This window comes from Corylus avellana, chromosome 5 (genome assembly GCF_965113065.1).
Source record: "Corylus avellana chromosome 5, dhCorAvel1.hap1.2, whole genome shotgun sequence".
Taxonomy (NCBI): Eukaryota; Viridiplantae; Streptophyta; class Magnoliopsida; order Fagales; family Betulaceae; genus Corylus; species Corylus avellana.
In genome coordinates, this window is record NC_142494.1 from 23243153 (window position 1) to 23256632 (window position 13480).

General features: G+C 36.0%; 2 protein-coding genes across 3 annotated transcripts; one reads left to right on the forward strand and one right to left on the reverse strand.

Moving 5' to 3' along the window:
- Nucleotides 1-551: 551 nt before the first annotated feature.
- Nucleotides 552-9239, reverse strand: LOC132180279 (P-loop containing nucleoside triphosphate hydrolases superfamily protein). 2 transcript variants are annotated; one of them, XM_059593040.2, is made up of 9 exons: nucleotides 8936-9239; nucleotides 7015-7077; nucleotides 6741-6818; nucleotides 5149-5369; nucleotides 4657-4729; nucleotides 4229-4513; nucleotides 3578-3721; nucleotides 2001-2051; nucleotides 552-739 (listed from the first exon to the last, which is right to left on the reverse strand). In XM_059593040.2, the coding sequence occupies exons 1-9, from the start codon at nucleotides 9149-9151 to the stop codon at nucleotides 668-670; spliced, it is 1203 nt and encodes a 400-aa protein (XP_059449023.1). In that variant the 5' UTR covers nucleotides 9152-9239; the 3' UTR covers nucleotides 552-667. The 2 variants fall into 2 exon arrangements, with proteins under 2 accessions (XP_059449023.1, XP_059449024.1); XM_059593041.2 differs by lacking the exon at nucleotides 6741-6818.
- A 122-nt stretch (nucleotides 9240-9361) lies between these two features.
- On the forward strand, nucleotides 9362-13384 carry LOC132180281 (glycine-rich protein). The gene is made up of 3 exons (XM_059593043.2): nucleotides 9362-9588; nucleotides 11852-12026; nucleotides 13131-13384. Exons 1-3 carry the CDS (start codon nucleotides 9453-9455, stop codon nucleotides 13222-13224), a joined length of 405 nt encoding a protein of 134 aa, XP_059449026.1. The 5' UTR covers nucleotides 9362-9452; the 3' UTR covers nucleotides 13225-13384.
- Nucleotides 13385-13480: the final 96 nt, after the last annotated feature.

Here is a 13480-nt window from a genome sequence, read left to right on the forward strand (position 1 = left end):
TATCTAATTAGTTATTAGAAGAATATTTTTGTCCCTCAAAAAAGTGAAAAAACAAAAATATCTTTCAAATATAACTAATTAGATACTTTCCAATTCAAATGAACCGGTGAAGATCCTGTTACAAGTAATAGTTCGTAAATACATATAAATAAATAGTAGATGAGAGTGGTTAAAATGTAATTAACCCTCTATATTATGAATTCTTGAAAGGGGTAACAAAATAGGCACAATAAAAATGTATTGCGCATTTTTAAATCCAGATGAAGACCAGTTTGACAATCTACAAACTTTGATTGCCAAAGGCATATTACCAAATTTAAGAAAAGAGTAATTCTATTTAGTAGACTGTTATTCGACTGCCATATAACTGGATGACATGACAGTGAAAATCAACCATTGATTTTTTTTTTTTTTGACAAATGCCAATCTAATGACTGATTTTTTCAATCATATCATCAAGTTGTATGACAATTATATAACAATCTACTACTAAATAGCATTACTCTTCAGCAAATTTAACGACTTCCTTACGGAATAATATACACAAATCAAGAGGCAAAACAAATTTAGAAATGGCCTACATCTAAGACTCATTTACAGCAATGTGGTGAAATAATGGGCACTAATTGGCCAAAAAATTATAAAGATGAAACAAAGAGAAAAATAATTAAGGGTCACATGTGTCATATGCTTTTGATCTTTCTATTACAACCTTGAATTTTTTATCCCTTTTCCTGACCTGCAAAAACAGAATTTTAGAGTCATTATTACTCCAAACACAGCTTAATAGCAGAAACACAAGAATACCAAGGTGTAGAAGGAAATATGGCCCACCAAAGAAAGAAGAGAACAAGGACTTTCTTTAAGGGATTTCCTTTCAAGCAAAATCAATTAGATATACAACTTGCACCAAAACATTTAATAATAATAAAAAAAAATCAACCCAAATATTTGAGATTGATAACACAAACATGTAGCCATTATTCTGCCCTTTCTAGAGCCTATTTTTCTTATACATTAGTATACAAGAAAGAAGCCAGAAAAAGAAACTTAAAAGTGAAAAAACTCCAAAAAATCCAAAAGAGAAAATACTGACAGACAATGATGCCCTCATCCACTCATACAGCGATCTCAGCAATAAGAATTATAACTTGGGTAGCACGAATTTTTGTTTTCAAAACATGTTACAATTCTTATGGAACTAATTCACATTGCTTGGGTAAAAGAGGAAACTCTTTGTAGTTTTAGGCTTTTAGCCCTTAGATCTTTATAAGTTATTTTTAAAAGATGAATTATATAGGGATAATTCTAAGGTATTAAAACAATCACTAGTTGTAGTTAAATTCGGCTTATCCTCGTAATGTATTACTAGAGTCTAGAGAGATAAGGATCCTCTCCATTTGAAGTGAAACGGGAAAAAAGCCATTTCATAGTCAAGATTTTGTTTTGTTGCATTTATTTGTGTACATGGTGTCACGTTATTTAAATTTTTAAATGACACCGAAACATATTCACCATATAGCAACATATACACCACTAGATTAGTGAAATCTAATATTGATCATAAATTGACTTCTCTCAATTTCACTTATCCTATTCCACAAATAGAGTATCAATTTACCTGTATTTATTCCAGACTGACAGGGGAAAGGAGAAAAAAAATGAACAAACCCTGGAACTTCGTAGTAAAACATTTCTCAGAGGTCATAACTATATATCACTTATTTTTGTTTTCCTAGAACAGATCACCTCTGACATCTCAGAAACATACTAAGTTTCATGTAACACACACACACACACACACACATATATATATATATATGGAGAGGGAGAGGGAGAGAGAGAGAGATCATTCATAATCCAGAAAAGATGATATAGCCTCAGCAATACTAGCTTATGTTCTGATCACAACCTAAACTAAAAGACTTCTTACATGCGAATGAAATGATTCTAATCAGATCAACTAAATTCCAAATTTATGTGGTCATAAAGAAAATTACCTCAACCTGAGGGTTTTTGCCTCGAAGCAACATGTCCACGCTCTTCTCTGTCTGAAGGGTGCAAGAGAAAGTATTTAACAAATAATAATAATAATATAAGAATAGTAACAAATAAATAATATTGATCCAAAACAGCTGCGTCAATGTTTTCCACTCTAGGGATTAGGAGAAACAACAACAATAATAATTCAAAATTAAATAAGAAGTGGTATGTGAATGAACTATTTATTTATCTAATATCATCTTAGTTGATCTTCATCAGACTAGTTAATAACAAGTATAAAGCTTCTCCCTTGCACATTTATTAAACAGTTGACAGTTTTACTCCTACAATGATGCTAGCAGTATCAATGTGGATCAATCTTTTTCTTTTTTTTTTATAACACGGAACTCCTCCACTGTATATTTTCTTCTCTTGTTTTCTAATAAATTTTTATTACTTGAAAAAAGGGGAAAAAAAAAAGAAAGAAAAACCACAACCAACATTTCAATTTTAGTGATCTCCCTTCCTCCACAAGTTTTCAAACCAGGTAGAGTGAAAATCTGGGGTATCAAGCCCTATATCTCTCCTTGCTCAGGAAAAACAAAATCCCTATATCCCTCCTACTTTTGGACACCCATATACAACTCCTCTAATTGCCATATTGATGCTACCCACAAAAAAGGACCAAAAGAAAAGAAAGATTAAATTGTAAAGAACGCCAATTGTTGACACCAATGATCAAGGCACTGTAGCGCCACTTGGTAGAAAGTCAAAGAGTAATATTTTCTGGTAGAAGTTGAAGGAAGTCAATTAGGTTTTAGGGATACACAATTTCATCCTTCTTCGACTAAATTTATCATTGATGTAGACTTATTTGACCATTTATTAGTCAATTTGCTGGCTTATAATGACATTGCCTCTCTTTTAGAGGAAAAAAATATATATATCATATTCATTAGAAACAAAATTTGTTTTTCTATCTTAAACCTTAAAGACATTATATCGTAACCATTATTCAATAGGTCACATTCCAGGAATGTATCCAACTTTTAGGAGTACAAAGAAAGTTGTATCCTAGTTTGCAGAGCAGTCACAAAAAGAATTCTCCAAGAATATCATTTATAGAAATATAACAAAAGAATGCAAAGAAAAGATAATCACACAAACAAAAACTAGGAAGTAGGCACTTTGATAAGTGTGTCGTTAAATTAAAAACGAGTGAATATCATTGACTTTTTAATAAGTAAAAAGATAAGTAAACATTATGAGACCGTGAGCAAGAGTGTCTTCATTTTGCAATTCACGGTGCTACCCCAATCACTGTCCAATCTACACTTCACAATCCGAAAGTTGAAAAGAATGCCACAAAAAGAGTTAGAGAGGTTTATTTGTTACTTTCACAAAGTGAATCCACCTCTGCATTAGATCTACTTAGTTGGAAATTGTTAATTAAACACCAGAATTTATCCCTAAAATAGATAGCTAGGGAATATTCTTCCAAGAAGTATATCAAGTGACTCTGCCACATTTAATTTAGTGGTCTCTAAAATAATTCTCTTATAATTTAAAATAAAGTAAATGTCTACCAACATACCTTATGTGCAATCCAATAATGCCTGTCTCTCATCTCAATCAAGAAATCAAATGTTGGTGGAGCTTGCCTTTCTAGAATGGTTTTTTGACTATTTCTAGCTCGGGCTTCACCATCTCCCAAAGTAACAGTTTCTACTCCTCCAACCTAAGAAAGCAAAAGCATTAAATGTGGCAAATTAACCCAACATTCATGTACTGAAGTTGCAACTTAATAGACAAATCAATCTGGTTTTTAATTTTCAAACTGCAATAAAATTACCATAAATTTCAACTTAGAATTATCAAGTGGCATGTGTTTGAACATGAGTTCTGCCATATTATTTATTTATTAGGTAATCATGTAACTCTCTCGTAATTGGAGAACCCAATAAGAAAACATGAAGAACAAACGAAATGAGGTAATCAAGTCACTCTTTCATAAAGTTATAATAATTTCATAATCATCACTACAAAATGTGGGAGAAAAAGCAAGCTTAAGCATGTCTTAGGAAATTTACTTTCTGCCTCACGAATGTGCCAAATCGCAATAAAGTATTCTAGCAATTATTAGGAATAAAAATTGTTGCACATATTTGGAATTTAAGCGGGCATACAGGGAACTCAAGAAACATTACATTCACATTGAGACTGTCTAATAGAGATCAGAACAAACCAGGTCAGAGAGTGTAGGGTTCTTTATTATATTCTCAAGCCGCTGTCCATGAGCAGTACCAATAAGCATGACGCCTCTCTCGGCAATTGAGCGGCAAGCATGAGTTTCAGCTTCTGTGCCAATCTCATCAACCATGATCACCTCAGGCATGTGATTCTCTACTGCCTCAATCATGATTCTATGTTGCATGGATGGTTCTGGTACCTGCATTCTTCGTGCGCCTCCTATCGCTGAATGTGGAACATTCCCATCCCCACCTATTTCATTGCTTGTGTCGACAATCACCTACTCCAGTCCGGAATACTTTAAAAATGTAATGAAATTCAGCTTAAGATTCTCAGAAATGTGTCTGTGGTGTGTGTGTGTGTGTGTGAGAGAGAGAGAGAGAGAGAGTGATGCCAGTGTAACACAGAAAAGACTCAACGTACCACTCTTTTGTGAAATTCATCTGACAAGATGCGGGCAATCTCTCGCATAACAGTCGTCTTGCCAACCCCAGGCCTTCCGGAAAAAAAAATGATAATAAAAGTGAATTTTGGATATACTGTATGTGATAGTAATGATGGCTAATTACTTTTAATATAATTAACGCTTCTCTTTTCAATACTTTTATCAAATCACAATTCATACATTGAATGACATTTAACAGTGACAAACATGGAAGCCAGAATGTTGCTATAAAAAGATATACCTGACACCTTTTTCCAAACCCATATAATGATAAACACAATGCAGAATAACTCATTTCTTTTATTCATTTTTCATCCATGAAAAACAAATAGATCTCATTCTAGCATGTCATTAGGAGGGGTGATTTCAGATCTATGGGAATCCCTTAACACCCAATGTCCCAATCTTAAGCCTGTACCACAAGTAACTACAAAAGAGTGACCTTGTTTAGTATCACTTGGCATACATACCTTCCAACAAACAAGATGCTCTTCCCATACTGAAGCAGATCATAAACCATGTCAACATGTCCACTGACTGCCCTGCCAACTCGGCAAGTCAAACCAACTATCATCCCATTTCTACTCCTGATTGCAGATATCCTGTGCAAGGTACCTTCAATGCCAGCTCTATTGTCCCCTCCAAATTCTCCAACAGCATTTTGAGCGTACTCCAACTCCTTCACTGACACCTAGTTAATAACATAGCGAAGGTAAATCTCACAAAATATTATTTTCATTCTATATAATAATTTTTTTAGAAGGAAAAAAAAAAGAATTGGATACAATTCACCAATACCCTCCAAATTTGAATTAGTTCAATCGGATGACTTGAATTTTTTAAAATTTTTAATCTCACTTCTTCTGCTTCTGCACATCTCTTAACAGGCACTGATGTCCAATTCTTGTTAACATGTTCAAAAGTCAAGTGATACTTTTGTTCATTGAAAATGAAGGAAACCCTTAAAATAAGTTAGTTCAAGGCATCAGCAAAAAACCCACCATTCTTGGCAGCATACCCATGGTCCACCTCTTTGTGCTCCACCTTCACTGATGGGTTCTCCAATTCTTGGCACAAAATTTATTTATAGAATTCAAAGGACAAAGAAATTCAAGTATCAAAGTATCTCCTTAACCAGAATGATCAGTAATTCTAATCCCAGAATGAACAAATTAAAAGTGGAAAAGAGGAAAAAAGACAAACTCATCAAAGAAGAACAGCAAATCAGTACCAAACAACCACCCATGCCACCTTAGCAAACAACCAAACTCAGTCATGATCTGATTCCCTCCCTCTTGCCAAACAATTATCAAACTAGTTACCATGCCACCATAAAATAATTACTTAGTTCTGCCACATATTCTTTGGGTCAAAACCATTCCAAATCCATTACCCAAATCACAATATTCAAATCTATGACCTGTACTCTTCAAGTCCCATCCATTTTGGACTGCCATCAAGAGCAAAACCTACTACACAAGCCACCAGACTCTACCTCAGACCCAAAGGCAGCCACCCTCATCTCCCACATCCACAACCACTTATACTCGTACTACCATTGGTGCATCCAAGCAACCTCTCAAGCACTATGACCACCATGAACAACCCAAATCACAGCCACTGATGATGCTTGAATGGCTTTTACATGGGTTTGGGAATCGCATCAATTAGAAAAAATTTAAAAAACATTTAAAAAAAAATGTAAACAACTATGGGTACTCTTGGGAACACATGCCCCTAAGCGATAATGTGCCAATCAGTGATAATTTCCATTAGGGTATATTAACAAGAATGAACAGAAGGGCTTGATGGAGCATTTTCAAAAGCCTTAGTGTGATTGCAAAGAGAGAGAAAAAACAAGTCAAGGGTTTGAACTGAGTCAGAGTTGGAGGGGTTGTTTAAACAATTAGCCCAGGCTCTTCATGTCAGATAAGTTTTTGTGAATAAAGATACAATAATCAACAATGAGAAAAGTAGAATAAAATGTGTTGCAAGAGGAAAGAAAAATTATGCATTTCACCAACGAACAAATTCTAACATTTGACACTTAGCATGTATTTACCTTACTACTCCTAAGATACTGCCCTCCAAATTCACCAAGATAGCGTGCTTCTGGAAAACGACCCAGATCCAAAATAACCTACTAATGTTGCAATACATAAGCATCATCATTTTCTATAATAAGCAACAGTGCAGTACATAAGCATCATATTATCCAAAAATGATATGTAACAGTGCAGTACAATGCCACTTAAGCAGTTTTAAAGGACACCAACTTCAAAAAAACTAAAGAATTGGGGAAAAAAAATAACACTGCAGAGATAAGGAATAGTCACCTCTAAAAGTTGGCTTCTCTTAGGTTCATTTAGGAGATTGTCACGTAAGTCACATGGAAGAATCTGTTGAAATAACAACAAATTCATGTTGATTCAGTTCAAAAGGCAAACTACAATCCAAATTACAAGGAAATAGCTAAACAACCTTCCACAAATTCAGAAGGGACAGCTCCCAAGAAGTTAATTGGCATAAAACAAACAGCATTGAGAAACAAACCTTCATAGATACCCAAAAAAACTAATAAAAATGAAGAAAAGAAAAAACTAAATAAAGACTATTCATTTATCTTTCAAAGAAAGGCAGCTACACCTAGTTTAGATCTGGCTGTCCAATGCATCAAAGACATTGAAGCAGAAACCCACATCTTAACATTCACTTTCTTCCTATTTCACCCGGTAAACATCTCTTTTCTTAGAGTATTTTCTAAGAGGACCAGAAAATAGCAGAACTTTCCATGTTATATAACATTATAAGATAATAGAACGATTTACGATTTCAGTTTTCTAAGAGGGTCAGTAGGTAATAAAAGGGTCGGAATCCCCACACTTATGATGGATAATGGATATAGAACAGAAGAAATAAGAGTAAATTTATTAGGTAAAAATCTTCCCAAACCAATAAGATGATCAGCTATGATAAACTTTTGTCCTGGCAAGCAAAAAGTCAATCAGACATAGGCTACTTGAAAAGGCAATCTTAAAGTACAGAGAAAGTTCGAAATATGGTATTGTTTTTTTTATTGGTAATTACATATGCACCAGTTGAAATATAGTCTAATTTTCTATGGAGTCTAATTGGGATCCTTCACAGCCAACTCTATCCATTCTCATGCTTCATTGCATTAGTTAGCTCTTGCTTTAGTTTTCCTAGTGTCTTCTTGAGTTTTAGTCTCAGTTGTTTTTCTTTAATGATTAGAATTCCTGGACCAGGGCTGCGCTTGTTACCCATGGATCTTATCTTTGTAAAATTTTCTAAATTTGAAGCCCACGTCCTGTTACATTAGGAGACCTGAAATTATACATATAAAGAGAAATGCTATACACAACACAAAAATCCCACAAAACTGACTTGGCAAGGTCTAATAGTTATTGGATTATTTTCTTTTAACAAGGGTCGATCCAAGGGCTATTAAACCTTGCCACATCAGCTTAGTAGGACGTTTGTATGGTATGTAACATTTCTTATATATAAATGCAATTCCTAAATTCAATAAAGAAATTTGTTCGGCAAAATAATAAATTTCTTCTAGGGGAGACTTATTGAAAACCATAACGATAGCTTTCCTATTTCTTTCTTCTTCTTATTCTTCTTTTGCTTTGTTTAAGCCACAAATGGACCCTGTTCTAGCCCCAATCCACCGTAAAAATCCTATTTTGAAAGTTCTAATCAGGCCTACTACGAACTACCAATTTTGATATGAAAAGCCCAAAAAACTCCAAGTTACCACTAATTGATATTGTTGACGATCCCATACAGTTAATATCAAGTTAGAACCTCAATCATACCCAAAGACACATAATTTTCCTACTTATTTCTCTTCACTAAACACCAATTAACACCAAATTAGTTGCTTTCTCAGGGAAAGTAGATGCCTTGTTTCCTGGATTCCTACAACATTTCGGCCTCAAAGTTGGATCTTTTTCCATCCCCATTAGAAGATGTTCAGAAACCATGCAAGCAAAACCATGTTAAAAAGACTATGTCATAAGAAAAATAAAGACGAAAAGTAAGTCAAGCATGTTCTCAATATCAATTAAAATAGGAATGAGGAAGAAAATGAAACAAACATAGCGCAAAAAGAAAAGGGAACTGATTAAAGCCATCAAAATGGATATTACAAACGAACTGTTTGCAAATACACACAAAAAAAGAAGTAGAAAAATGAAGAAAAGAAAGAAACCCATATGAGCACAGACGCACCTGCAAGAGAGCGTCGAGATCGTCCTGCACCACCAAATGGGTAGCAGCGTTGTATGGTGCTTCACAGAATGCGATACCGGCAAGCCTCATGCGCGGTGCCAATCGGAGACAAGAATGGCTCGTTTTCATGGACAGCCAGTTGCACCTGCTGAGTGGGTTCCGGCTTCGTTTCAGCGAGAATGAGGGTTTAGCCGACAATATTGTCGTTGAACTCATTTAGCTTTTTTGCTCTGTCTCGTCTCGTCTCTGGCTCTAGAACCCACAAGGCCAACAACGTACAATCTTTTGTTTTCATTGAATTTGGTAGGGGTTTTATATGTGGATCAAAATGCTATAGAATCCTACACGATCCTGAATCTTAGATATTGTTTCTGAGATGGTGAGAGTGAAATGTAGTGGGTTTGGGCCTATCTTTTGGGGCATGAGCCCATTTAGGCTCCACCAAATCCAATAGCGAGGTGGGTGTACAAGAAAATAGGAAACCCAGAGAGAAAGAGAAGAACTGAAGAAGAGAGGGATGAGAGACGAAAGCGAGGAGAAGGGTTTGGTGTGGAAGCTTCCGCAGGTGAACTCGAAGCAACTGGGTAAGCTGGGCCCCGCCTTCGGCATCGGCGCCGGCTGCGGTCTTGGTCTCGGCATCGGCCTTCTCGGTGGTACTATTCTCTTTCTTTTGCCTTTTGCTCACAAATCTCTCTTTCTTTACATTTCCAATTCAATCATTACGTGTTAAGCCCTCAGCAATGATGCTTTGAGAGAAAGCATATGGGGCTTGTTCAAATTGTGATACTTGCCTACTACTTTGAAGATTAATTTCTAAAACTTTTTTAGAACTACAATATATAACATACTAAATTGGCGGACGGTGGATTTCCTACTGAATCGTCAATATTTTTTGTGCATAAATTTTTCATTTCAATTTGTACTGTAAATTATATTACCTCGTTTTGTTCACATTGCTTGAAGTCTTCAAAAGGGATATTCTATGTTGGTTGAACATGCTAATGCATTTCTTCTTGGAGGCTTTTCGGGAAATGACCGGGTTTTCCGAGATTGTCAATTATGCCTGTTTTCTTCTAGATGGTATATGTCTGAAAGTCCTCGGTTGGTTTTCATTTTACGTTCAAGTAAGGAGCTCAAACTTCAGGAGTTCTCGCTACACCAGATTAGTTAAAGTTAAAATGGCAATACAGAAATTGAGAAAGAATGGAGTATTTACATATGATTGAGGCTTGTTTGTTTAATTCATTAATTATGTTATGACATCTATAATAAATTTGACACACAAAATTTCATTTTTTTTTTAGAAAATAACATTCATAAAAAAATCAAAGTACAACAAAGATAGAAACCCCACGTATAAGATCAAATTAGCAAGAAACAATGCTGATAGAATACAATACAACTGGAAATGGACCAAAACCCCGTCCAATAGAAAGGCCGCAGGAGAACGTGGTGGTTTGAAAGCAGTAGTCTGTTTGAGAGGAGTCCTAATTGGACTGCTGGAGACGAAGATGACTACCGCTGGAGCGAGTAAGCTGAACTTGTTTGGTGCAACAAATCCGTCTGCACTAATACTAGTTGGTCCTGAGCCATAGTGTGGGGGAAATTACTCTTGTTGAGGTGTTACAAATGAACTGTGCCCTACTGCATTGAGGATCTGGACATTGGTTATTTTGTTCCCCCAAACAAAAACCCATACACTTGAATGGGAGAGGAAAAAAATAAAAGAAGAATAGACATAAAATAAAAATCAATTTATTTTTCACTGCTCAAGGAGGGCTGTTATTCCCCAAAAGACCCCCGGCAGTGGTGGAGGAGGGGGGGTGGGCAACGAAGCATGAAATGGGGCTAGATATGGGGTAGGCAAAAGCAAGATCTAAGGGAGAGGAGGGGTGGAGGGTGGCAGCAAGGGGTGGTAGAGGGTGGAGGGCAGCGAAACGAGAAGGGGTAGTTCCAGTTGAGAGACGACTGGATTTGAGGGAGGAGAGGCCATATTGGTGGGAGGAAGGGGTGGAGGGTGGTGGTGATCAGTGGCAAGGGGTAAGAAGGGTGGCAGGATGGGGGGAGGAGGAAGAAAATGGGAGAGGGAAATGGAGAAAGAGGAGGGGAAGGGAGGGAGGGTAAGGGAAGAGATGGAGGGGCTAGGTAGAGCAAAGGTGGAATTAGGGATTTTTTGGAGAGAGAGTTCACAGTTGGGCTGGCAATTTTTGATACAACCCATGAACTCGACACTAAGCCAACACAAAATTAGTGGGTTAGGGTCAAGGATTTTGACCTGTTTAATTAAATAAGTCGGATTAGGATTGACCTATATTGTCTTATACCCATGCCTTAACATGACCCAAACCCGATACGCACCATAAGAGCTAACAATTTTTGACATGACCAGCGAACCCAATATGAACTCAACTCGAAATTAGTAAGTTAGGGTTAAGGGGTCTAACATATTTAATTAAATAGATCGGGTTAGAGTTCATCTATACAATCTTATACTAATGTCTTGACACGACCCAAACCTAACACAGGAACACGATTTGTTACCCTTAGTTCACGAATTGTTACCCCTAGTTCACGGGAGAAGGAGAGCACTCAAATTTCATTTATTTCCTACTTGTTAAGGATATTTTGTTTATGATACACTTCATTAGAAAAGTCTTATTTTGTCTTTATATAATATTTTATTCTTGTCAGGGATATATGGTCAGATCTCACTGTATCTTTGTATATAATCGTGGGGAATGAGATGTCATGCTGTCTTTCTTATTTTCGTCTCCTCCTTGCTCTTGATTTCCCTTTCTGAATTCCTTACGATCAATGCCACTTGGTATTAGGCCTATCAATCCTTTATCATTGCTCGTGTTACTGATGTGATAATATGTAAATATTATTTTGGTATAATGTGATTTTCCACTCCAGGTGCAGGCTTTGGTCCTGGAATTCCCGGCTTACAAATTGGTGTTGGATTTGGTGTTGGATGTGGGGTTGGTTTAGGGTTTGGCTATGGTGTGGGGAGGGGCATCGCTTATGATGAGAACCAAAGATACTCTAATGTTGGGAAATTTTCGGGTGCTCCAGTAAATTTTCCGTCTCAGTAAGTTCACTATTTAGTTATGTTTGGTGTTTCCATTTCTTAATGCAAAAACTCACTTTTAAAAGAGGAGAAATTTTGTCTTTAATGACTGTTTTCACAAAAGGCAGAAAGTGATATATGAAAATGATAGAAGCTAGTGTGCCATTCTTTAACTTATTGTGATCTCATATAATACTTTAATTTAGAGCTTCATGACGAGTGATCTGAAATGACTTACTTCACTTTAGTTTCAAGTTTTTTAGAATCAAGAATATTGATAGCGAGGAGTAAGTATCCTTAGTTTCATGGTTCCCCTATGCATCATGTGGTGTCTATGGTTAGAAAGGAGGTTGAGGATTCTAAGAGGTCCTTGGAGGAACTCACGGCCTTCTTCTTCTATACGCTTTACACTTGGACAGCAGCTTGGCTCGCTCCCTTAGTAATTAGCTATCTTGATTTCTTTGTTCTTTTCTCTTCTTTTAGTTAGACAATTCCCTTGTATACTCTATGTGTATTAGAGTTGCGCCCCTTTGCGCTTTTGATATATAAATATTACTTATTAAAAAAAAAATATCCTTAAAGTAAATTATATTATTCGGCGGAGAATTTTGTGATTCAATTACATTGGAGGAAAATAGGATGTTAATGTGCAAATTTGAAAATAAATACAAAAGGTTTCAAATTCAGGCAAAAGAATGAAGCTAAACCTCCCAAAGCACCTTGAAACAAAATACTAGTAAAATTTCCCAAGAATACAAATGAAATGCTCAAAAACTTAGGTAGTCTCTATTCAAATGCGGGATAAACCCTTTAGATTGTTCTATGCAAATTTTGCAAATATGATAGTTAGAGATGTTTACACTCGTAAGTTGTCAAGTTTTACCCTTCAGAACTAATTATCTGTCTTTGATAAGCATTTGACACAGAATTGAGCTCGAGCTTGATTAGATTTTGGACACCGGTAAAATTTCAAATACAGTCGGATGATGATGCAACAGTCCCAAATGAGAAGTTTTGTTACATTGAAACTGTTAGAAGTTTTATAATTATAGATTACTAGAATTAGGTTCTTGGCTGGTATTTTTTTTCATTCAAGTTTCTGGTATTTTTGCCTGGTGTTGTCAGGGATGAAATTGGCGCACTTGTTGATGAGCTTGTCATAAATACCAAGAAGCTTATCCGAGCTACGTCGAGAGAGGTTGACAAGTGGAGAAGATGAGGCCGAGTTCCTGCTGTATAATCAAATGAACTATGAACCTCTCTTGCTAGATTCTGTACACATGGATTTAAGTAGGGAAATATAAATAGACCTTTATTTCCTATGCATGTTTGCATAATGCACCTATTAGGTTACTATTAAATTAATTATTTTCCAATCTGGATTTTCGACACTCTAGCCATAGTTACAAAGAACCCCATTTCCCAGCATAGTTGTGATTGCAAACTTGTTTCCTTGAGGTGATAAATCCTCAAGG

Bases quoted from the DNA above. Each gene is read 5' to 3' on its own strand.
- LOC132180279 (XM_059593040.2), bottom strand. From the start codon at position 9,151: ATGAGTTCAACGACAATATTGTCGGCTAAACCCTCATTCTCGCTGAAA. The intron at 7,078-8,935 runs GTGCGTCTGTGC...TTATTTCAACAG, and splicing joins ATCTCGACGCTCTCTTGCAG to ATTCTTCCATGTGACTTACG. The intron at 4,730-5,148 runs GTATGTATGCCA...TTTTTCCGGAAG, and splicing joins AGCATCTTGTTTGTTGGAAG to GCCTGGGGTTGGCAAGACGA.
- LOC132180281 (XM_059593043.2), top strand. From the start codon at position 9,453: ATGAGAGACGAAAGCGAGGAGAAGGGTTTGGTGTGGAAGCTTCCGCAG. The intron at 9,589-11,851 runs GTACTATTCTCT...TTTCCACTCCAG, and splicing joins CGGCATCGGCCTTCTCGGTG to GTGCAGGCTTTGGTCCTGGA. The intron at 12,027-13,130 runs GTAAGTTCACTA...TGGTGTTGTCAG, and splicing joins CCAGTAAATTTTCCGTCTCA to GGATGAAATTGGCGCACTTG.